The sequence below is a fragment of the Leptonychotes weddellii genome, chromosome 12, assembly GCF_054177405.1.
Source record: "Leptonychotes weddellii isolate Sample4059 chromosome 12, ASM5417740v2, whole genome shotgun sequence".
In the NCBI taxonomy this organism is placed as follows: Eukaryota; Metazoa; Chordata; class Mammalia; order Carnivora; family Phocidae; genus Leptonychotes; species Leptonychotes weddellii.
The window spans coordinates 44529086-44555061 of NC_138380.1; the positions used below are offsets into that span (position 1 = coordinate 44529086).

The 25976-nt window shown below is 39.3% G+C and overlaps 1 protein-coding gene across 1 annotated transcript in view; it reads left to right on the forward strand.

Annotated features, from left to right (window-relative positions):
• Positions 1 to 16038, forward strand: part of LOC102726383 (src kinase-associated phosphoprotein 2) — a 57984-nt gene extending 41946 nt beyond the window's left edge. Inside the window, exons 6-7 of the mRNA XM_081800374.1 lie at positions 13123 to 13224; positions 13584 to 16038. Coding sequence (XP_081656500.1) covers positions 13123 to 13215 — 93 coding nt within the window. The 3' untranslated portion in view covers positions 13216 to 13224; positions 13584 to 16038. The remainder of the gene's footprint in view (positions 1 to 13122; positions 13225 to 13583) is intronic.
• The last annotated feature ends 9938 nt before the right edge of the window (positions 16039 to 25976 follow it).

The following is a 25976-nucleotide window of genomic DNA, read 5'->3' on the forward strand; positions in this document are numbered from 1 at the left end:
GTTCCGACAATTTAAAAGCAATGCTTTTTCTATTCAGACAGTTTTAGGTGATTTTTTTTAAGTTTAACATAGTTGTATTTGTAAACATAATGGCAGAGACTGTTGCTACGAACTCATCCTTATATATATATAAATCAGTGTCTCTGCCTCTTAATATACTGGATGATTGAAAATCTTTCTGTCCTTAGATCTAAAAGTCATGTTTCTTATTGTGATGACATGTGTGAGCTCCCTTAATTTTCATATTTAACTTTCCCTACTATGATATGGGGATTAAAAAAAACTCCCTCAGTCTACATTATGAAGCTATTTTAGAAACAAATGATGTATGAAAACTATTTAAATGTAAGTAGGGAGATGTTCTATAAGTCCAGGAGTTTAATGTGGTTTCTTGATTAGAGAAAAATTTGTACTTTTCAGAAAGATAGTATGACTTGCTAGATGCAGAAGAGAATTTGGAAATAAGGTCACTTATTGACTCTTAACACAAGATGGCTGGTGGATAAAATCCTAACGTAGAAGATCATAGAGCACTTGAATGAGGAATCTGAGTGATGATCGTCTACCCATTCTTGGTTTTACAGATAAGGGAACTTGGGTCAAGAAAGGGCCAGAGCCAGTCCTTAACCAGGCATCTTGACTCCCAGACCAAGGTTTTCTCCTTTTCTCTTTTGCTTCTCATTTGAAACTGTTATAAAGTACCACAAGGGGCAGAAAGGGCCCATGCCAAGCACCAGGAATCCAAGAGGAATACTATGGAAGCACTTGTAGATTATTGGGAGGAAATATTTAGTAAGTAAATATTGCCAGCTGTGATGATTGCTAAGTTGGGGTGCCCAGAGCTAAGACTCCCCACTTATTTTTCTCTGTCCTCTGCTCCTTAGTATGTTTGTTTGTTTTTTAAGGAAAGATGCTTTTAGTTCCTGGGAACCAACTCCTGGATTAAGCCTATTATGGAGCATTTAATTGTCCTGAGTTAAGGCAACACTTTTTTAACAAAAAGATTTTATTTATTTATTTTTGAGAGAGGGAGAGAGAGCACATGAGTGAGCACAAGCAGTGAGGAGTGGCAGAGGGAGAGGAAGAAGCAGATTCCCCGCTGAGCAGGGAGCCCGATGCAGGGCTCCATCCCAGGACCCCGGGATTATGACCTGAGCCAAAGGCAGACGTTTAACTGACTAAGCCACCCAGGCGCCCCCAGGACAACACTTTTTTTTGAGTGAATTACTTAATATAGAAACCAAACTGATTTATTTCCATTCAAGATAGTTTCTTGGAATTATTCCTCAAATCTACTCAGCTCACAGTTACTTTCACCAACTTAGCTGCAATTGTGTATAAAATTAAAAGGTTGATTAGCTTCCACTTGGAATCCCAAACTACAGGGATAAATGGCTTATAGTCTTAATATTATTATGGTAAAATGTGAAACTTATTTTCAGCGTGGGTCTGTTCTTAAAGCCTTCTTTATGAATCAAGGTGTCTGTGTTGCTGAAAAGCTCAGAGTACCAACCTCTAGGACACGCTGTCAGACAAGTAGAGTTCCCATTGCCTCAGAAAATTGTTTTCTATTATTATAAAGTTAAAAGAACAATCCTAGGTGTATATCACACTTCTAGGATCCCAGTGTAGGCAGTTTCTGTTCCCAAATCCGTTTTGTGGAGATTGTAATTTTATGTGTGAAGCTTTATCATAGAGCTGAGGGTAGTGGTGATCCAGCTCAAAGGAAGAGTATAGTGCTATCTAAAATGTCTAAATGCTATTATTTGGGTACTGCGTACCAAAAATAATTCCTCAGTGAGCCCTTCACAAGGCTTGAAGTTCCACAGGTAGCATCATTTCATGAGGGGCCGCCTGGAAATGATGACTGTATCTGGAGCTCATGTTGGTTTTTGAAAGAGGAGACAAGACATTGTTTGCCAGGACCTTATCACTGTTGGCTGAGTGATTTAATACCAGTATTCATCCAGCGGTGGGCCTGGTAGAATCAACCAGGTACATCTTGGTGAGGGTAAAAAGAAAGGACACTTAGCTCTCCCTTGATGGGATGTGGACAAATTCTGGGCCATTATTCGATATCTTGGCTATTGGTTTTCAGGTTGATTTGGGAGTCAGTATATGTTTGTGAAGATTCTTGCTTCCGCAATTTTGGGGGGATAGTTTCAGATAAGAATCTCTGGAGACTGTAATAATTTTTTTATAGGCTTAGTCTCCCAGTTTTTATCAAAACTTTGGCCAAAATAGACCATAAATTAATATCATAAATTCATTTAATATGTGAATGACAGCAATTTGAATGTTTAATACTACTGTAAATTCAGGACTCAAGGTCCTTAGAAGAGAGTGAAAAATTGCTCAAAAGGACTTGTTTCTAGATCAAGGGAGAGAGACAGATTTTTTTTTTAAAGTACAATTAGTATAGAAACCACTAGCATTGTTATAAGTCTAGAAATCTGTTTCATCTTTCTCAGAGTTACATTAGGTTTTATGGTGATAGAATGAAATTTTACCATTTTAATTTATTTTTTACACCATCTAGTGGCTCAGAATGAGTGGTGCAGGTAATTACAGCTAATGTGCACAATCAAAATGATGTCATAAATTCAACTTTAAATCTAGCTATGGATTATTACTTTCCTAGCTCGTGTCAATAAAGTATTAGCATTAATCATAAATTTTTTCATCATTCTGAATTAAATGTAAACATTGTATACATAAAGAAGAATACATTTTAAAGGAGTCTTAATACAATATTTGTAGAGGTGTAAAAAATGTGTACTTTGTAGAGAAATTAATGTCACAACTTTTCTAATAAATAATGCCATTTAGAAGATTTTAAAGAAATATGACTGGGGCACCTGGGTGGCACAGTCGGTTGAGTGTCTGACTCTTGTTTTTGGCTCAAGTCATGATCTTGGGGTCGTGGGATCAGGCCCGAGACTGGCTCTGCGCTCAGCTCGGAGTCTGCTAAAGTTTCTCTCTCCCTCTTCTTCTGCCCCTCCGCATGTATTCACTCTCTTTCTCAAATAAATAAATCTTAAAAAAAAAAAAAAAAAGAAATACAACTTGCTTTTCAAAATTAACTGCGCTATATTTTGCAATATTTAATTACCACTGATCTAACTTACCTTCTAGAAGGTTGTCATTGCTGAAGATACTCTTAAAAAAGGCAACAGAAGATAGTTTAAGAAAAATGCACTTAAATATAAACAAAATTTAGATAAATCAAGGACTAAAAATGGTGTGCATTATAATAAAGAGGGTCTTAATTTTGTAAGTGAAATGACAGAAAAAGATTGAACTAGTTTGACGATTGGGCTGTCTTCGTTAAAATTCACTATAGAAATATAGTTTGGGTTTTTTTAATTTTATTTATTTATTTATTTATTTATTTTTTAGATTTTATTTATTTATTTGACAGAGAGAGACACAGCGAGAGAGGGAACACAAGCAGGGGGAGGGGGAGAGGGAGAAGCAGGCTCCCCGCAGAGCAGGGAGCCCGATGTGGGACTCGATCCCGGGACTCCAGGATCACGACCTGAGCCGAAGGCAGGCGCTTAACCAACTGAGCCACCCAGGCGCCCTGTTTTTTTTTTAAAGATTTTGTTTATTTATTTGACAGATAGAGAGCACAAGTAGGCAGAGAGGCAGGCAGAAGGAGAGGGAGAAGCAGGCTCTCCACTGAACAGGGAGCCTGATGCAGAGCTTGATCCCAGGACCCCGGGATCATGACCTGAGCTGAAGGCAGACACTTAACCAACTGAGCCACCCAGGTGCCCCGAAATATAGTTTGGTTTTAAAATTCAGTCCTCTTTCTCTGTTTTTGCAAGGAAGTCCTGATGGGGTGTCAGCTGTGCTCAGTCAGCCTGGGGATGATTTATTTATTTCCCGCCTCTTTTGAGAGTTATACAAATCTTAGCCTTTAAAAAAAATTTTTTTTAGTGAAAATCCAATGTTGCAATAAAGAAGAGTAAGCAGATAACCTGCCCTGCCTCCTTCCCTTTGTAACATTTTGCAATTAGCAGCTGTCATGTGACCCCTGGCTGAGCTAGCCTCTCTTTCAAAGTGTCTGGCATTTTCTAAGTTTTAACCTTCGAAGCTCACTAATAATAAATTGAAGTACTGCTTACCTAAAAAGGAGAGCCAGTAACTTTTTGCATATAGTTCCTTTCACATAGGCTCACTGCTGTTTTTTATGTATTAAAACGCGTTATGTACTTCGGTAGTTTAGCGGAGATTTAGGAAATTTTTTTTTTCCCCTAAAACAATGGGGCACATTTACAGGAACGGATGAAAGTGGAATTTGTAATTTTAATGAGAGCTGTGTTGTTAGTGAATTAATTCTAAAACACACGGCCTGATTTCTGATTCATCTGATGGGGGAAAATCATATTTGAAGTAAAAATGTCTTTTCTTTTATTTTTTTAAAGGAATCAGGTTGTTTAAAAGTGTGTCAAATTCCATTACTAGGTTACAGTTCACTTTTATTACCACCTTAAACATGGACATAATATCCTAGTTAATAGTATTTTCATAGAAGTATGTTTATGAAATTTTAGAATTTTAATAGCAGGATCCAGGTTAAATAGCTATAGGCATATTCCATCACCCTGCATACCTCTTTGGTTATGTCATTTTACTTGCTGTTCTGGATTTACATCCTTTGTTAGTTTATCTTTCAACCTGTACTCGTCGGTAAATTGCGAACCGCATTCCTATTCTTACTTTTAAAGCAATGAATTATTTTTAGAGACTTAATGACAGGGGAGCTGTGCTTCAGCAAGAAAGAAGCACGCTACTTTGTCTGGTAGTAGCAGAAAAACAAGAGAGTTAAGAATCCTGGAGTATTTTATCTAGTCTAGGACACGTGTGAATCAAGCACTGCAGCTTTTTGAGAAATTTCTTATTAAGTCAAAAACAGGAAATGTAGGTTGACGGTATTCACTAATGTGCAGTAAAGGGGCATTTTTTTTTTTTTTTTTAGTGTGTGTTGGCTGGAGTTCAAGCATCGCCTCTCTTTATATCTGTTTGTGACTTTTTTCAGCGATTGGTGAATTGTGACTGCCACTGACCATTTGTTTCTCATTGTGAAAAGGACAGATTCCGTTCCTCGGGCTTTTCTGGCTTCACACCTACCAGAGAAGGAAAGTAAAATGAAAATCCTGCCGAGCTCTGCTGGCCGAGTGACTGTTCAGGTCTCCTGGTTTTTCCTTTGCGACCATCTGACCCAGTATGCCACAAATAGCATGACCAACTGCTGAGTAGCAACTAGGACATCTCAGTATAGGACGTACGTGGATGCTAAGCTAGGTCCCGCAATGTTACTCTATCTTCCAGCCTTCGGGGAAGGCGGAAGGAGTTTTCCGTGCTTGTGACTGCATTTGTGTGGCTCTGATGGCATTTCGTTTCCATGCTGTCAGTGTGGGAACGTCGTGGGTACAGGGAGGCATGAGCCAGGCAGACCTACTGCTCGGCACCCCCCCTCCCTCTCCCGAGAAGATGTTCTGGTCCAGCCATGGGGCTCCTCCTGTTATCTATGCACGAACGCATCCCAGTACTTCCCTCTTTTCTCTTACATGAAATGGAACGAGCATTTCAGGAAAATGTTGACAGCTGAAAGGGGAAGGTGATTCTGGGAAGCAGGCTGGAAGGCTCAGCCCCTGCAGTGGCTCGAGAGGTCAAGGATAAGCCAGAAGGTGGTGTCAGAGATGCAGGCGGAATGGAAGTGGCAGTGAGGGGCGGCTACAGGCTGCAAGCCTGTGTGGTTTCATTCTGCATGGAATAAGCCAGAAGCAGAACAAAACAACTCAAAAGACAGCACGATGTTCATAATTTTTTTTTAATCTGAAATTGAAAAGTTCATGATCTCTTATGCCCTTCTGTCCCCCACCCCAAAAACACAGGAACCCCCTTAATGTATGTATAGCAGCGTTTACTCCTTTGAGATGTCTCCCTCCTCGTCCCTTTAAAGGCCAGATTCCCTTTGGAAGAGCAGGGTGGAGAACTGCTCGTAATAATACGATTGCCTTACAGTGCAGACCAACATACACTTTTTGTTGCCCTGGTATTTTGCTATACAATTAGTGGGAAGAGAGAGGGAGGAAATGAAAAAGGGTTTGTTGCATACCTGCGGTGTCCTTTTCTAGGCACTTGATAGGCTTTCACTCATCTGATCGTAAGATAACCCTATGAACTCTCTGGTGTGATAATTTTCCAGATGAGAAAACTGATGCTCAGCAAGGTTATTATGTAAATCACCTGAGGATACCAACTAGAAAGAACCTTCTTCTGGAATCAGAGCAGATCTGACCCTAGAGCTTTCACTCTTTCTGCTTTGCTATGCCTACATGGGGACTAGGAGTATCGATTTCTCTCTCTTGACCTGAACTCTTTGAGGTAGACCCTGTGTCGTTAGTATTGTTGGACCCCCAATACCTAATATCATAGCAGATATATGTTAATATGTGTTTGTGAAAATACAGGTAAAAATGGGAAATAATCCTTAACGCTTAAAAGAACTTAGAATGATGGAGTCATAGAGTTAGGGGAACCTTAGTGCTCACCCTTTGCTTTATAGGTGAGGAAATCTCAAGGCTCAATGTAATTGGGGAAAATAAATAAAAAATGCAAGGAGAAAAAGACTATCCCTGTGGAGACCTTAAAAGACTAGAGTTCGGGCACTTGAACTTCCAGCTCAGCCCTGAGCTTCTCAGCAGCCAACTACAAAAGGGGTAAGAGTCCAAATGCATAATAATGAGACTTACTGATTTATGTTAAATATGTAAGTGGATTAATTGTGGAGTCCCAAAGAGTGCTGGAAGTATAAACCCCAAAAAATCATCCCTAAAGAACTTGGGATTGCCCAAGGTTGCATATCTAGTTAGTGACAGAACTGATATAAGACTCTGGAACTTCCAGGGGCGCTTGGGTGGCTCGGTCCATTAAGCGTCTGCCTTCGGCTCAGGTCATGATCCCAGGGTCCTGGGATCGATCCCCGCATCAGGCTCCCTGCTCGGCGGGAAGCCTGTTTCTCCCTCTCCCTCTCCCCCTGCTTGTGTTCCCACTCTCGCCATCTCTCTTCCTGTCAAATAAATAAATAAAATCTTAAAAAAAAAAAAAAAAGACTCTGGAACTTCTGGGAAAATAATCACAAGAACAATGAGGAGCTGAAAACCCAGTAGATTTTCCTTTACACCTGCCACCGTTTCCACGTTTACAAGGTTCGGTCTTCACCTCTTCAGTACATACAGTAAATTCACCTGAATTCAGTTCTTCAAAGAACTGGGATTATCTGGTCCCAGTTGTGCCGGGGACTGATACCTTTCTTTCTGCAGGTGGGGATTTGAACTCTTCAGACAAGGTGTCCTATGTAGTGCATTAGGAGACATGGTGGGCAGCAGCCTGCCCCCAGTAGGAGCAACATACTTCAGACTGTGAAGCTAAACACACTTCAGAACAAACTTTGTTTGGTCATTGCTAAAATTCTTCACATATGTCTAATAGACACAAAAGAAAAGATACACCTTTTGGAAATTACACTTCTTAAGAAAATATTTAGGATTGTCAACTGGTGCATCATCCAAAATAAAGACAGAGTATGCTTCCTCACCCAGTCCATTTACTGAACACCTTTTACCCATCTGCTGTGTGGGGCATACAGATCAAGTGTAATCTCAGTGCGTTTGTACTGTATTTTCATTGAAGGGACAAAACTAACGTACATAAAATCCACTGAGGAATAAATACTCAGCTTGAAATGAGAGATGTAAGTGCAGATTAAATAATTTGGAGGCCAGTGCGTGACAGCTGGGGAACTTGAGTCAGGTCATAGTTGCTGGTTAGGATTTGGGTGAGGGAGGGGAGCCATTCCCTGGGGAGGAAGGCACCACGTGCAGAGGTGGGAACGAGTGTAGCTTGGAAGATTGGACCAGAGCAGTGAGAGAACGTTGCTAGCAAGCGGGGGAGAGATCCGAGCAGAGGAGTTTGCAGTTACTGTACTGGGGAGCTGGGGTAAGTGCCTGAGTCATGCTTGCGATGGACACGGTTTGTTTCTGGGAAGAACAGTGAGGCCAAGTTGATGATGCAGTAACCCAGGGTGAGGCGATGAAGGGCTGGAGCAGAGTGGCGACAGTTGGAATAGACAGGTGGGTGAGCCTGAGAACAGTTAACGGAGTCTCCTACTGGTCAGTGAAATACAACAAGTACCGAGGCCACTTTCTACTGAATATGATTCGATCTTTTCTTTGCCTACCATCAGTCTGAATAGCAGTCTGAATCATCAGACCGAATAGCAGTTTTTGCTGTGCGGTATTGTAAATGTGGACTGTGTAGAAACTTGAGTTAAATGTGTCTTGACTCTGGAATATAAACTAAAATTTGTTATAATAACTGAATTCTTACTATCAGCTTCCTTGCTTGTCCTTTGTCTCTCTTGCTTGCAAAACGGAGCGCACAGTACAGAGAGGAAAAAAATAGTAATTCTTCGAATTAGCGTAACTCAAAGTCACACCTGCACAGTGAATTATAAAGTAATGAGGTTGATTTCCATAAGCCGCTAAGAGACTCAGTGTCTTAAAGCAGGTTCATGGAGGGTGTGTTCAGACATCATGGAGGACCTTAGAGAGGGTTAGTGTCGATTTCCTCATTTATCAGCTCAGGAGATGAAGATTCAAGGAGTTAATATCTAGATAATAATAGTAAAACACTGGGGTTGTCAGGTTGCTGTTATGCATTTTCAGGGATGAAATGACAGGTATGAGAAATGAAAGGAATCTTAGAAAGTTTCTAGTTGGAGATAGTAAAAAGGAAGAGATTGCAGAGGCAGGCTTGAAGAAAGGATTTCTGTGTTTTAAATAGGCATCTAGTTTTCATACTACCACAATGTTTATGAAAAATTGAGACTATCACAGTGAATACTTGGAAAACAATGGTAAAGTCCACTGGTTATGAAACTCAGTGCATTTTATATTTTGTGAATAAAATTAACTTCATTTCTGCAGAAGGGTAGTATGTTTCAAAGCACGGATACATGTTTGGAGAAAGGACAGGTAGTCTTTCCACCTTTCTAACACCTGTTGCATTCAGACAGGTTGGTAACTAGTTTCTGGAAGGGGTAGTACATATCAGGAAATCTTTTAAAGTGTTTCAAGTTTCTCTTAAGGTAACATTCTTTTACCCACAGTTTGCAGAAAGTGGAGTAACACACTTGAGAAAACGAGAATCATAGTGCTGAGGAAGGATTCCTGTGAATGTCGGGGCCTTAGACTGGCAGAGAGCAAAGATTTAGTGAATGAGGAAACATGGACATATGTTTACTGTCATGCTGGTTTCACATGATCAGGACTAATCCTTTCTCCCTGCCCCGATTACATAATCGCTTGCATTTATTGCCTAGTAACTATTAGCTGAGGCCGAAAATTTTACTACAAAATAAAACAAATAAAAACTATTTTAATGGCAGGAAAATTGAAAACAGAGGAGTTAGAGCACAACGGTGCCGCACCACTTTACGATTATTTTCTTGGATTATTGGGCAAGTTTGGCTTTTTTTTTTTTTTTTTTTTTTGCTTCTTTGACTGCCACATTACATTTTGCCTGGAAGCCATCCATTTTGCAGATATTGAATTTCTTTTGAGTACTATTTTTATACAATAAGCATCACTATACCTCTGGATCTTGATAGCATTACTACGGGAGGAGAAAGCAGCTTTGTGTTAGTAATTACCTAACATTGTCAGAAGCTGACTGCAGGCCTCTTTCTAGTGATAACAGAATAACCGCATAATGTAGCTTTATAGCACTTGATTAATAGAAAATAATTACACGTCCTACAAAGGGATGCAATATTTCTTATAAATTGACTGGAATGGTTTCCTGTAGATTAAAGGACTCTTCATTATTTTATCAGGCCTCCCGAAGCACAGTCACTTGCCTGTGTTAGCGTTTTAGTTGATGTTAAGAGCCGAGTAGGGTGAAGGATACCAGATGGCAGACCTTCTTGTACCTGAGATCTCGTGTGCCATAAAGATGACATGATGCTTCCTAACCTTTCAGAGATTTAGATGGCAGCCTGGTATGGTTTTGTCTCTTTGTTTTTTTGTTTAATAACAAGATAAGGCTTGAGGACTGTTTATCTTTTTTTTTTTTTTAATGACCCACCTGTGACTTTTAGAACAATCCTATAATTAGTATGTGGACGGTAAGGTAACACTGTATGGATTGCATTATTTCCCACTGTAAGTACTGTGTCATTTGCAATCACATTTATTGGGCACGGCAAACAGGGAAGGCAAAGAGGCCGATTCTCGTCTTCAAAGGGAAAGCTTTTATGGTATTGAATCTTGAGGCTCAAGTTTAGAATACCGTACTCCAAGAAGCATCTTCATTCCAATTTATAGGCTGCAAATGGTTTAATTGGGATTCATGTTGCTCAGGAGGCTCATACAGAGGATGGTAATGATAAAAGTAAAAGCTTCTGTGTTTGCAATCTTGTCGACATACCCTAATGGCCACAGTGTAAATCCATAAATTTGCCTCCTAGATTTTTACCTCACTGTATTTTATCTTACCTCTTAATTCCACACAGGAGGATTCGATGGAATTCTTTACAAATGTAAAGTAATAAACATTCTGATTTTTTACCCTTTTCTGATTTAAACCTGTGATATTTTAGAGTATTTTTATGAGCAAATTTCCTGTGCTCTTGAGTTATTTTAAATTAAGTGAAGCATTTAAGATTATTTTAGTCTGAAACTTTTATGTTTTCCTAGAATGTTACTTTTAAGGGATGTGTTTGCAGCTGAATAAGCTCCTCCCTCCTGTTTCCAACTGTCCTTTCTGTTTAATAAGTCTTACCAGTGACCGTCAGGCAGAATTATCTCAAGTGTGAAGTATGTCATTGGTCCTTTGGTGAAATGATTCTTTGGAAATCAATTTCTTAAATTTGGATGTCAGTGAGCTTTTTGAGAACAATAATATGCCCTTCCTTGAGAGTACAGATTATAACCAAAGTGGAATATTATAAAGTGATGTGAGCATTCTTGTTTGTCACTTGCATTTAACCTTGAGCCCCAGATTGAGGGCTGTTCTTGGAAAGCAGATTTGGGTCTTCATATGCCCTCACACTGAGTATGTTCTGTCTGCCTGTTGGGGGTGGGGGCAGCTCCTTTACTCTTTACAAATAATCACTTTTAAAAAAAATGTTAGATTGGCATTGGCTAAGAGCTTTCATATTCAGACTTGCCCTGGTAACCATCCATTTTGAAATCTTACAATGTAGGCCTTTTGCCTCGGGAAGGTTAAATACATTTGTTTTGTGAAGCATTAGGCCCTAATTGTATTCACTGCCTTAAAAATTGAAAAGGGCAGTTTTATTAAGTACCTATTAAGATATAATGGTTGCTAATCATAGCTTTCAGTAAGTTGGTGTTTTCTTCTGATAAATAGATCCTACGTAGATTATAGTCACCATCACTGAGTTCAGACATCAGACTATTTTCATCACGTAGATAGTTTTATCCACAAAAAAATTCACTCTAACATTGAACGTTTAAACTTAAAATCTTGAGTCCTGTGCCTCATGAGCCAGAACTGTGCCCTCATTAGAATAGGAAGTGTAGGGTTAGCCTGACCACCCCCGCCCCTTTCCTTCCACCTTATTCTTCCAATAAACCTGATTCTGGTACAACCCACTGTTTAAAAAGCACATATAGATTTTTAACCTGGTATTCTCTCTATTGATAGGCTACATATCAATACACACATGCTAACATTGCTACATTTGTACTGAGGAATTGTATGATTTTCCTTTCTGATGGTCAGTAGCATATACTAATCAATACAGATGTTAAATCCATGCCAGTGTGGACATTCCCTCCCCACATGTAACTCAATATGCATATGCACATTTATCTATGACTCAGATGTTGGAAAATCATAACCTATTGAATTACTTTGGGGATTGATTTTAAAAATTTATCTTATATGAAAAATTAAATTTGGGTCCTACAGTGCTTTTGCAGAGTATTGCTTTTGGAAGATATTATTCTTGAAACTTGTAATTCATTTTACTTTGTTTGTATCTCACTAAACATAAATAAATTTGAGATAAAAATACATTAGTCAATCTGGCAGACATATGAGACCCGTTGCAGTGTGTTCATCATGCCCAAAGCAGTGGTGCATCTGTCAGTGGAGGCAAAGGGGAGAAGGGCAGGTATAGGTTTATCTCACATTGCAAAGTAAATGCAAAAGGGACTCATCAGTCACTCTTTTTTACAGCTAGATTAATATTTCGCCTTTATAACTTGAGATACTACTGTAAGGCTGAAACTAACACCACCTTCAAATTCCTACCACCCATCCTTTATCTAATGCAGTTTTTGATTAGTGCAAGCTTAACAATAAGTGCCTTTGGGAAGCTTTTTAAAAGGAGCCTCTAAAAATTATTTTGTAAAGCAAATATTTTTGGATATTATTAGTGTTTTCTTAGTCCCTCATTTATCTGTTTAAAATATCTATACTCACATATTAGATTTTTCTTAAGGGGCATAGCTCTGCATTCTAAATAATTTTCAGTCATATCAGTTTAACTAGGAGTCAGTTTATTGTGAAAAAATAATTCTTTCCTTGCTAGATGATAAGTTTCTTGAAGGCCAAGATCATATCCTAAGTATCTTGGCTGTAACCTTGTAGCTTCTGGCACTGGTTTTTGCACAGAAAAGGTGTCTCCCCAGGTTGTGTGTGTGTGTGTGTGTGTGTGAGAGAGAGAGAGAGAGAGGGGGAGAGAGAGAGAGAGAGAGAAGGGAGGGAGGGAGAAGGGAAATGGGCCTAGGGAGCTGACTTCCTCATGTAGTTCCATTTGCTAGGTTCTTATCCCAAGTGACTGTTTCTGTGTTCTGTACAGAGTAATAAACAGGCTTTGTCTTAGATGTTAATTTAAATCTTTGCCTAACAGCATTTTTAAGTGTCCAGAAACAAACAAAAAAAGATTAAAATGTTTCAATTTGCAGCTCAAGCTCTTGTAACTTTATAAAAAGAAATACCATTTCTAAGAAGTTGCATATGAACGACATTGTACTTCTACCAGTCTAAAGGTTAATATTGCATATTGTTTTCAATTAGGAATACAATAGATATGGCTGGTGGGTAGGAGAAATGAAGGGAGCCATTGGCTTGGTGCCGAAAGCCTACATAATGGAGATGTATGATATTTGAGAGTCCTGGGTAAGTACATTTTAATCCAATATTCTGTAATAGCTCATATGTTCTCTTGGTCTCTGCGTTATGAGTCTTTGCCTTTTAAAAAGTCTTTGTAGTTTTCTGATAGCACAAAGATCATGCTCCCACATCATCTTCTTCTTTTTTTAAAAATCTAGTTCAAATTTTAAAATAACTCATAGAATTTACTTTGGAAATGGATTATTTAGAGGAAGTCCCTTTGCTAATAACTGGATGTTTTCCCAAACCTTCTCCTCTTGAGTAAAATACCACTCTTTCTGGCCTTTCTGAGGAGCTGAATTGACCAAATATTGAGTAAATATTCATTTTTCCTTGCCTACAAGTGTATTTTTTTTTCTACGCAGGAAAAATCAACATTTCACCTGAAGAAAAAAAAATTCAGATGCAGCTTTCCCTTTCTGCCTACATAAAAAGAAGATTCTCCTGCTGGTCTGTAAATGCTTTGGATTTAGAATCATCTTGAGAGCATGAGTGGCAGCTCATAACCTTATTGTGTTTTGTTGAACATTTGTCTTTGTTATTTTATGCATTCATTATAATATTCCTCTGATATAAAATTAAAGAATATTAATGTAAATTAGAGGCAAGCAGTAAAGTTGTACCTGTTGCTGTTTTGCGAAGAAGTAAATATAGTTTTTATTTACTCATTTGATTTGTGTGAAGAATTCAGCCCGATTTTATATGTACCTCACAGTCACTGCTCCTTTCGGTAGGAGTTGTAATTTCTCTTCATAGTGCATGTCAATTACATTTTAGAATGTAATATATAATTTCATGGAAATTTTAATTGAATATATCATGCAAGCTTTCGGTAGATGCCATCTAAAGAATGTGGCTTTGTTAAAACTTTGTAGACGATCGATCGTAGTACTGATTTTTCACACAACAGTGACATGTTTTCATGAAAGAATTTTTACTGATTTTTCCTTCATGTTGAAGAAAGCCACAGGAAAGAAAGAATGACAGAATCGCAGATGGTAGCATGCTGGCCCCCGGGACACACGTGCAGCCCAGAACCATGGTGTGTGCGAAACCCTTTATCAGTAACAAACAGCCCGGTTCGGTGATGGGCTGGCCAACATTTTCCACCACAGTTTTGTTTAAATTTAATAAAATAAAAAATTCATAAAAAAGCCCCTTCTGCATCATACAGCAGCATAAAGAATCTCAGTGTATTCTCAAAGTAAGAAGATCTAGTGGAGTGCTGTCTTATCCTGCCTGATCATTGCTGGGCTATTAAAGTCCCACCACAAAATAAAATACAATACAATAAAGTCCCACCACAAAACAGTAGCACTCCAGAGGTGAGTTTCCTCTGTGCTTCTCAGAGCAATGAAAAGAAAAGGAAGGCCTCAGAGAGGAGAGCCTAGAAATCATGGTGGGACCATACACCCAGAGGTGAGTGGAAAGGTAGTGTGAGTCTGACTTTGGAGGAATATGCTGTGCTGCCTGAGCGAACTTTGTGCAATTATGACATTACCTTTTCATGTATATTTGAAATCAAAGGGACTGTAAATGCTGACAGGGTATCAGTGTGGCCTTGATATATATATATATAAATGTACTGCTGATTGGATCATTATAGATTCACCTAATATTGAATTAGTGGGTACTACCTTTGTTGAACTTTCCAGATCTTTGCTTTATAAAGATTCTAGCTGTGAACATACTGATAATATTTAACCCCCCCTTATTTATAGAAAACTATAAGCAATATTTCAGAACTTATATTTTACCATTGTCTTCTTAATACTGTGATCATCAGAGTTCAAACGTAATGAAATAGATTTTTTTAGTTTTCGGGATTGTGGGTAAACTCTAGTTTACATAAATTAGACATTGTCAAGTTAAAGCTTTCAGAAATTAATTTGTATACTCGTTAATCTTTTCCTAATGGAGGGCCATTGGAGTCGATTGAAATCATCTTGGCAAAAGTGAGACAACTGGAGATAAATTTAGTGGTCTTTTTTTTCAAAGCCTGAGAGATTGAAAAGCAAAAAGCAGTTGTGGGTTTCCCCTGAACGTATAGTCTTCGGTTATGGATACAGGTTTCTGGCTTCTGCTTTAAGTGAAGATTCCAGGGCTGGGCCAGTAGGTGGCAGCAACTTTTCATTGCATACCCGACCGCTGGGCGACCCCTCCCCCACTCAGGCCCCAACTTGAGCAGAATGTAAAGCATGTAAAAGATTTTTGCCTCCTTTTACAGTTAATCCAGGAGAGGGAGTCCTTTGCCAACTGATGACCAACAGTTCCAAGCCGGATAGTCTCTGTGAATGGTGACAGTACAGATATAAAGTGTTACTTCTGTCCAGAGCTCCTCCGGCCTTTGTTCTTGTTTAACTTGAATATAGGTGGGAGATAGGAAAGGAAACAAAAGATTTAAAATGAGAGTGACGGGAAAAATAATCATTACTTTCAACTCCTGACTACTTTCTATTCATTTGGCGAAATCATTTGTATGCTACCAGGGAGAAAGTTTTCTTTATACCCTTGACAATATATCACACTCCCTTCAAGATCATAATAATATCATTAATGTGCATTTGAACAACACGGCTTGTTAGAAAATATGCTAATTGCTATGTTCTCATTATGTTTGCTTAGCTTTTATTTGTTTTTCTATGAACAGTTAGAGAGCTAATTTTTTTCAAAGGTGATTGTGAGTCATATTTTATATAGCATTTTGCTTGATTATTTGCTCTGTACTGAATTTGTACTCTATTGCCATTAGATCTTACAATAATGTTCCACTCTGCAAATTTTTAAGGTTCAAATAAAGTTTAATTGTTTGCAAACTGTTATGATGCTAATAATTCAACAGCCTGCTGTGTTACTAATGAAATTACTTTGTTATGATTAATTTGGAAAATAGTGTGTTGATTGTAGTAATTAAGCACAACAAGGTGAAGTAAATGATTCTAATGCCATCTGGCCTCCAAACTGAATGAAGAAATGAAATAGAGCTGTCATCTGAATTTATTCAAAGAAGTAAGGATAATACAAATGACTTTCATTGCTATAGGATTTACACTTAACCACAGCTCACTCCTTTCTGTTTTTGCCACTTTGTTGCATGTGACACTTTCTCTTACAAAAAACAATGTTGCTTAGCCTAGTAATTGTCTTGAATACTTTATATTATTTTAAGTTGACTGTTTTTACCTTGTGTCAATGTAATTACAGATAATTACATAAAGTATCATAGGATCATAGAAAATTACTTTTCAACCATCTGTAAGTGAAATCTATATACGTGGGGGGTGGGTTGCTATTAGTGTACAAACAGGTCTAATATAGCCTTTCATAAAGAGTAGAGATTTCATTCAGTTGTTTCTAAAGTGTTTCCAGTCAAGATTCCCTCATAGTTCCTATGATTTCTACCTTTCCTGTAATTTCTCCAGTCTAAACTATTGCTATTCACTTCATAGAGGCTAGTACCTTCCAGGGCCATGATCAAATGCAGAACCCAGAACTGAGTTCTATAGTAGAGATACAGATTTGCAGTTGAGCCACTATAAGAAAACTGACCTTAGCATACGCATGGTTTAAAAGTTTGAACTTCAGGGGTGCCTGGGTGGCTCAGTCGTTAAGCGTCTGCCTTCAGCTCAGGTCATGATCCCAGGGTCCTGGGATCGAGCCCCACATCGGGCTCCCTGCTTGGCGGGAAGCCTGCTTCTCCCTCCCCTCCTCCCCCTGCTTGTGTTCCTGCTCTCGCTGTCTCGCTGTGTCTCTCTCTGTCAAATAAATAAATAAAATCTTAAAAAAAAAAAAAAGTTTGAACTTCATCAGTGAGACTGAGTGAACTTCATCAGTGAGACTGAGTGAAGCATTTTTAAATCAAGAAAAGTACTTCTAAATTTCTATAAATCAGTCGTTTGTATTTCAGTTGAATAGAATTTTAGAGACACAAACTGTGTAGAAGGGACTCTTCTCTTGAGTTCAAGAGATTGAAGAGTATTGAAAAACAGTCTATGTGATAAAGAAGGAGGTGGTGGAGATGAAAACATGACCAAGCCATAGAAAACACAACTTGACGCAGAGGTTGAAGGAATATAATGAATATACAGAACATAAAAACATCTGTTAAAATGGCTTAGTTTGTGAGTAAAATCCCAAGTATTCCAAAATACAGAGAAACAAATCAGGAGTATATTATTATTTTTCTACAAACTTAACCTACCCTCAGATGCATAATTTAAACAGTTAGTCCTCTGGTTTGGGAACAAAGAATGTCTAGACATCCTTAGCTTCAACATTCCCATTCACTGCCTTATAGTTGAGTTCTAGAACATCTGTTAGAACCCCTGATTGTATAACATTCTGCTGTGATGAGATAAATGCTCACAAAATTATATGATCACAGTAACATGGAGTGACATTTCATTAACGATAGGTTTGAAGGGCTTTTTCTTGTTTTTCCCTAGTAGAATCTGCCCTATCATTACTTGGACACAAACATAAGATTTATTGCCAGTGGGGTACTTCAGAGTATATGGTGTGTGTCCAGTAAATATTTGTTAATTAACTGATTTGGCACCCCACTGTATGTCAACACCTGAGATTTAAGAAGAGAAGAGCTTGACTTCTATACCTGGTAGAGAAAATGTCTTTATCAGTTAATACATGAGCTTTCTGAATGACATTCTCTTCGTCAAAAGATCAGCCCCTTTTATTGAGTCTCTAGGTGCTTTCACCGTCCCCATAGCCCCATCAACAAGTGGACTGGATTTGATTGGTGGCAACAGAATCGAGTGAGATGGGGAAAAACAAAGTCGAGCGTGGCGGCTCGTCTTCAGAGGTTTCCTGCCTCTCTCTGCTGGTCGGTGTTGTCACTCTTCTAAGGAAGGCACAGGTGACTCAGCTTGGGGCAAGGGATCTAGTTTCACTTTCCATTACATTCCGGATCACGGCCGGCTTGAATTCCACCTGTCCAATGTCAGAGTAGCCCTCTGATCTTGGAAGCTTCAGCCTTGAATGGATCAAAAAGGAATTTCGGAAAGTGGGAAGTTTCCCACTTGTCGCCAAATCCAACCATAATTCATTTTCTGGGTCTCTTTTTAACCTTTACTCCCTATTTCTTGAGAGTTGTATTATTGTGTTAACTTGAATGCTTTGACTCCCCAAAGTGAAAGGACCCATAAATGTAGAGAGCAGCCTTGGTCATACCAGTGCTCGGCTGAGCCCTGTATGGTGGGGAGGAGGCCGGAAGCAAAGCAAGGCAAAAAAAACTTGTGAATATGTGCAAAGGTGTGAGAATAGAAATCGCCTCAAAAGCCCATTGCTATTTTTTTTTTTCTTAAAGATTTTATTTATTTGACAGAGAGAGACACAGTGAGAGAGGGAACACAAGCAGGGGGAGTGGGAGAGGGAGAAGCAGGCTTCCCGCGGAGCAGGGAGCCCGACGCGGGGCTCGATCCCAGGACCCCGGGATCATGACCCGAGCCGAAGGCAGACGCTCAACGACTGAGCCACCCAGGCGCCCCTCAAAAGCCCATTTCTTAAGTGCTTTTCTTGACATGGGAACCTTGGAAAGTGTTTTCCTAAGTTGCTCTCCTCACCGTTTTCACCGTTTTATCGTCTGTTACTCAGAGAGGTAGTATCGAACAGCACTTGTCTCTTTCCTGTTTATCAGCCTCAACTTCATAATATAAAAATATCACTCCTGCTAGATAAAAGCAGGTGCCATTTTGTAGCTTGAGCGGCAGTTTATCTCTTGTTTGCTCGAAGTGTCACACTGGTACTCTCCGAGGAGAAAATTAATGACACCAACGTATGCCAATTAAAAATGACTGCTTTAGAGGAGGAAAAAAATCCAACAAATGAGCAGATTCCCATACATTGCCTCCTCTTCCCGGCCCCCTCGGGAACCCATTTAGCAAACCTCGTGTTTTTTACCCATCATGTCAAAGTGATGATAACAATGTGGCTGGCAATAGCAGTAGCCAACATGAACTGTTTACTCTTCGTCTCGCTCTGTACTTTTCATCAAATCCTCCTGGCAACCCTACGAGGTAAGATCTGTTGTTTATTCCCATGTTCCTGATTAGCAAACTGAGGGTAAGTAATTTGTCCCCACGTCCAGGAATAGGAAGTTATCCGGCCTCCCTCCCTTCAGTGCAGCAACATTCTGCTTCCCAGGACTGTGACAGATAACGATAATTCTATCGTTTGCACACAGTAGGCACTCAATAAAAGCTTACTGACTACTGATGATGGCACCATTCTTATGAAATAGTCTGGAGCATGGGAAAAGTTCAAGAATGGATCATCGGACAGCCGAATTCGCCTCGCTCAGTAGTTAAAGCAGCCCATGGTGACTGTAGCAAATCCGAAGCAGCTAAGCCACAATGAAGAAGAAATGTTAACCCAGGAATATTTCTATCCATGAACATGAACTTCCAGTCTGGCTGAAGAGAGTAAGTCAGGCACAGCAGCAGAGAGTCGAGAGAGGACACCGGGCCAAAGGGACACTTCTCTCAGGACCTTTTCTCATCCTCTCCACCTCCCCAAAAGTCAAGCCCAAGGTGACTGAGCAGCCAGGAAAGCCCTAGAGAGGTCTGAAAAGCAGCTGCTTCGGCCTCAAATCATTCCTAATTAGGTGTTGGGGGAGGTGGTGGGGGGAAGGTAATTTTTTTTTTAACCAGTTTAAGGGATTATATTATTATTATTTTTTTAAAGATTTTATTTATTTGAGAGAGAGAGAGAATGAGAGAGAGAGAGCATGAGGGGGGGAGGGTCAGAGGGAGAAGCAGACTCCCCGCTGAGCAGGGAGCCCGATGTGGGACTCGATCCCGGGACTCCAGGATCATGACCTGAGCCGAAGGCAGTCGCCTAACCAACTGAGCCACCCAGGCGCCCTAAGGGATTATATTATTAACCAACTGTTCAGCCCTTTACAATCAATGAGCAGACTTCCTTATAAAACTTGTATCATTTTGTAACTTTTATTGGTCTTTCTGGCTCTTAAGTGTGAGGTGTTCTTTCTCGGGGTGCCTTGTCCTGGGCCCTGTGAAGAACGTCTTCTGTTGCGTTGTTGAACGAGTGCTTTAAGAGATCTTTTTGTATGTCAGTGCTTGGAGGCTAGCAGGGGCGGGGGAATAGGAGAGAAGTAAAGGCTGCCATACATTCTAGGGCTCTGCAGTTTCGCCAGGGGAAGGGTAAGATCGGGCCCTGGTATAGCATGGAGGACGCCCGGACCTGTTGGCTATCTCGTAGCCCAAAAGAAGCACGTGCATGCAGTTCCGTTTCCAAGGGCTAGTTCATGGTACAGACTCCTCTGAAATGTTTCCATGCCTGTTGCTGGAACATCATGCAAAGGACTTTGCGTTGTCTTGCTCTCCAGCTGCCGGCCAAGTAGATCCAGTTGGTATAAAATAACCTGTCCCATCCAGGTGGATAAAAGCCTCCTTCCTAATTGCTGGTTAGGAAGCACTTGGGGTCTGTAGAGTCTCGGCCACACCCTGCTTTCATCTCCTTCCTCCACTTTGCTCCTCTTCCTCAGGCTTTCCCAAGGAGGCATGAGGTGTAGAATTCTTGCCACTCTATGGAGTTATCAATATCAGTCGTGCTCTCTGCTTTCTGGGAACCCAGCAAAAGCAAGGTATATAACTGTGTGTTTATCCTGTTGACGTACATCCTGAATTGAAAAACTGAAATGGAGCTATCTTGTGTGTGTTGTTATCTATCTGTTGCTTTGCTTCAGTCGGTCAGCATATTTATTTTATTCTTTATTATCATCTCAGGGCTTGCTATTTCTCTTCCTATCTAATTAAATGATTCCATTTTGAATAATTACATTTAAGTGCCAACAGTGTGCTAGGGGCATTTACAAACATAGAATCGTCACAGTCTTTTCCAAGGAGACTCAGAGTCTAAATAAAATAGGCAGGACATAAACTCAGGGAAGGAGAACAGCCCCAGGTAGCCTTACCTTTGTGCAATTCTTAGCAGGTTAAATCATTAGCGGTGTCCTAAGTCATAAAAGAGAAGGTTTCTGATTTCGTTAAGTCTGAACTTAAGAGACTATCTTGAAAATAAACTGGGAACACACACACACACACACACACAGGGAATCTATCTATCTACCTATCTATCTATAATCTCCTTACTATTTGTCATCTATATCTATACATAATTTTTTAAAGTGTACAGTTGGGAAGGTAGGTGCGAGGGTTTCAGTGTTAGTCCAGAGGAAAAGATTGATTTTTGGAAAATTTCTGAAATGCTTGTAGCTACTGAATTAAGTGTGAGGGGAACCAAAGAGCTGGGTGTGTGAATAATGTGAATATCTTTTAGAGTTGCTGCCAATTATGGTAAAAGATCATTCTGAAAGCCGCGAGGGACCCCTACTCCTTTAGGAAAAAAGACTCTTTTCTTTCAGCTGGGGACAGAGTTGCGCCAGCTGAGTGTGGGTAGTAGGAAGACCATTGGAACTGGAGTCAGTCAAAATTCTAGTTTCAGTTCTCGAATGCACTGTGCCTTAGAAAAAGTTTCCTTGCCTGCAAATACCAGCAGCACTGTTCTCTCTTCCTCCCAGGGTGTAGTTGGGCTTAAGTGAGGTTATATTTGGAGGTGGTTTGAAAAACCAATGACAGTGTTAAATAGGGCTTTCCTGCATTTGAAGATATGAGAACCGAAACAACAGGTCAAAATAAAAATTTCTCCTTCCCACCAAAAGCAAGCATGGGGAAAAAAAAATGGTAGTGATCAACACTGGCCGTGGTACTGCTTGGAATAACGTTAGTGGGCTGTTGGTTTTACTACTTTATAGCAAGAATTGATGTAAACCATCCTCACGGAGTTGGGGATTAAATTTTCCTATAATCCTAAATCCATTTTGGAATCAAGCCATTATTTTCTAAGCTATGGTTACTTTCTGTTAACCGGGGGTTTCAATAACAGGGATGTTACTTCTGTCTGTAGAATTTCAAGCTAGACTTTTCTTTTGATATTTAAAACCATCAATCGGAATAATGGGCTTTAGGTATATGTTGTATATAGTTGGTTGGACTTAGCATCTGAATGTTTTTTAGTAGCAGATACCCTAAGAAAAATTTTGGTACAGGTTCCTTTGGACTAATATCCGCTCTCTTTATGAACTGTTTCTTCCAAATGGGTGTCTGTGATTGTTTGCATGTGAATACACACTTTGTAGTTAAACATTTTCATCAGATGCATATCTAGGACTAAGACCGTTTTATTGGATCAAATTAGCCTTGTAATATAGCACTAGTCTCGGTTTGTAGTTTGTGAAAATATGGGAATAGAAATCAGGGCAAACCAGAACCTCATTACATGTAACCCTAATGCTTTAATGTTATAACTTTAGGCAAAGCTAATAAAAAATGCAAAGGACTCTTAAATAATTTAAATTATCTAAAAAATTGAGCACATTCCTTCAAATAATAATGGCTTTCATGATCTGATTTTTTAAAAATTCATTTCTCATATCTTGAATTACTTAGAAGTGCAGATATCAACGTAAGTTTGAGTTTATTTAAGATTATTAAATATATTTGTTATCATACAGCGTCATTGAAAATTCCATTTTTTAGCCGAGCAATTATAATGTACAATGTTATGCAGTATAGAATTCTAGCAACATATTTGATAATGTCATTATAGTATAGAATGAATTTTTAGCACTTCTCTCTCAAATAGAGCTCTGTAATGTGATTCCTTGACTATTTTGAACCATTATTCAATTCTGTTAACTTTCGAAACAGTCATATTGTGTACCTGTTATTATTTGCTTTCTAAAATAAAAGCTTCTCTTATCATATTAAATGTTACGGGGAACATATTACTTTCATAATGTATTTTTCATGACTATTTGGGTCAAGGAAAATAGTTGGGAGTACAGTCAACTACAGTAACTGTGATTGAAGTAAAGATCAGTCCATTCCTACAACTTTTCATCCTCTTGCTACATAAGCACAGTAGAGAATTTTTAGTTGCTAGCACGCCGTCCTCTTCTTCCTCTGGTGCTGCGCTTACAGCAATAAATACCGTATATTGATTACTACTTAATCCTAATGGAAGTGTACTGAGGCTGGAAACACATTATAGCTTAGCATTTAGTGCCTTCGTTTTTAAATAGTTTTTAAAATTTAAAAATTGATATAATTGCCCCAAATATGCTTTGGTTATTGGATCCATATCATGCTAGAAAATTATTCTCATTTCATATCTTTTCTAAAGATTATTTTGTTCACAAGGTATTTTCCCGGCACTTCATTGCTATTTTTGCATAACTGAAAATCTGTCATTTCCATTTTAGCTCAGTTTGGAAATACGGAAAGCATATTAGAGCAACACATTAAAGATTAGTATAGAAGCACGAAAAATGAATGGAAGAGAGCCATGTGGAGATTTTAAATTTAGTAAAATTATTCAAGTATGCAATTTTAATCCATTAACCTGGTCTGAGACTGCTTCAAAGAAATATTTCTCCCTAAATGAGGTTTTTCTCGTTTAAAACACATTGAGAAGAGAAGCCTCTCACCTAAAACAAATACTGGATTTTATCTTGTTTTGTTTTGTTTTCTCAAAGAGAAGGGCGAAGCGAGAGCTTCCCTAATCCTGTGCTATAATTTATTCTTAGTCAAAACCAGATTGCCGTTTACACACTAGGTGTTAAAAGCTAGTTATAGTCATTAAAGGTGGTCTCTCTAATGCTTTGCATTAAGATATTCAATATGAGATTTATTTTCAAGCTATTTCAGGGCCATGAGGGAAGTTGTTTTCTTTATGAAGGGAATTCTGTATTTTACTTCATTATTTGTTGCTTCTTTTTTTTTTTAATATAAAACAGAGAAGGGGAGAATGGGAGGTGGTTGTTTCTTTGAATCTGAATACAGTCTGTCTTCTTAATGAAACTACTGCACTGCCCAGAAAACAGCTCCCTGCAAATAAACATGCTAGAAGTGATTTAGCCACAATGTCCAGACTGTGTAAACATCTAATTATTACAATAGAATTGTCAATAAATTTACATTACAGCTCCCTTTTCAAACGTTAACCAACTTTTTCTTCGCTTGATAAAAGAGCATAAATTGTATTTTTATGTGTTGGTGTTTTTGTTTTCATTACGCTTCTTGCAGCCCTCTAGACAAAAGACCGCAGACCTTAATGCCCTGAGTTATTCCTGGATGAAGAAAACTCCTACAGTTGTTTATGAATGTAATGTGCTGTGTTTCCTTTCCCGGGGACATGGCCTCAGAGGCTTCACAATCTGATCTTTAGTCACGGCGTTTAAAAAAAAAAAAAAGCCATAAAGCTGGTATTGTGGTGGCTGCAGCTTTAAGAGAGACACAAAGAATTAAGGCCTCTTAGAATCCACTATTAGAATGGGAATTTAAGTTACATTAGAAGCAAAAGATAAAATGGCAAAATGCAATAATTTCCTTTCACAAAGATTACGTCCAGTTTTCAGAATTATGATATCATGTTGAACATAATTGTGGAATAACCCCCCCATACACACACCCCGTATTTCTTATATAACTGGTGCATTAACATTAGAAAAGCAGAGTGATATTGAATTCTAATGAGGTCTGGCCTATATGCTCTGCTAGGAGAAGAATGAGGATAATTCATTTGTATTCTACAAAGCGCTCGGAAATCCACGCGCATCCCCGTGGCTTCAGCGCGTGGTGCTGATCATCTGTTCCTGCCGGGGAGGGGGGTGCAATTCATTGCCTTGAACAGCGTCTGAGCGGGGGAAGGTAGTTAACCACTTCGGGCTAGCTGTTGTTTCCTCATGACTGTTTAATAGGGTGGCTCTGTGTACGCATTTGCTGTACCTGTTCTCTGCAAGGATCTTAAAAATTGCAATCCTTCTGTCGGTGACAGTGCACCTCTCTAAAAGCCAAACAAAGAAAACGGGATGAAATTCAGCAGGGTAAATGTGATCTCGCCATCCTCAGTAAACATGTCGCTCTTAAGTAAACAATGAGATGACAGTGAGGTATTTGTTCATTAAAAAAAAAAAAAAAATCTGAAAAATGCTCCATTTGATCTGATATTGGCTGTTCGGGAAAAACTGCATCCATTTGTGAGTCTCGCTGACATTCTGAGAAAACAGCCCGTTTTGGAAAGTTATATTTAGCAGAACCAAGGAATGAAAGATTTTAGCAAATTGCCACGTAAAATGATCTGCACAAAAAGGCATTGGGGAAGTGAGCTAAGGCCTGTGCCAAACAGATGGCACCCCCTGCTGTGTTTTTGATTGAAAAAGAAAGGTAACATTTGCAGCCACGTCAAAGAGACAGTGATCAGCTGAACAAATTGGTCTCCGAAGTACCCCATCGCTGGAGCAAACCCCGCTGCAGGGGACAAGTGAGGCTGTATTTCAAAATAATGCTATGTTTGCGTCTTTCCGAAGTGAGGGGATATGTCCCCTTTTCCTGCAGCAAAGGGAAGACGAGGTCTTTGTTGAAGGCGCCTGCAGTGTTGTCTGCAGAATAAGCAATAGAACTCAGGAGCGCAAGCGCCTGTTCTCTCTGATCGCCAGCCAACGCCCGCAGATGATATTTGGGAAGACCCCGGCAGCCTTCTGAACGTTGTTCGCTGTCCTGGGTAAGGGCTCCGGAGTTCACAGAGAAGAAACTGCTGTGCGCCTTCCAAAAAACCAGAAACCAAACCAAAAAACCCCAGAAAAACAAATGGAAAAAAAAAAAACCACAAAAAACATCAAATCATCCAAAGGCATAGCTGGGGGAGGAGGAAGAAGTGGT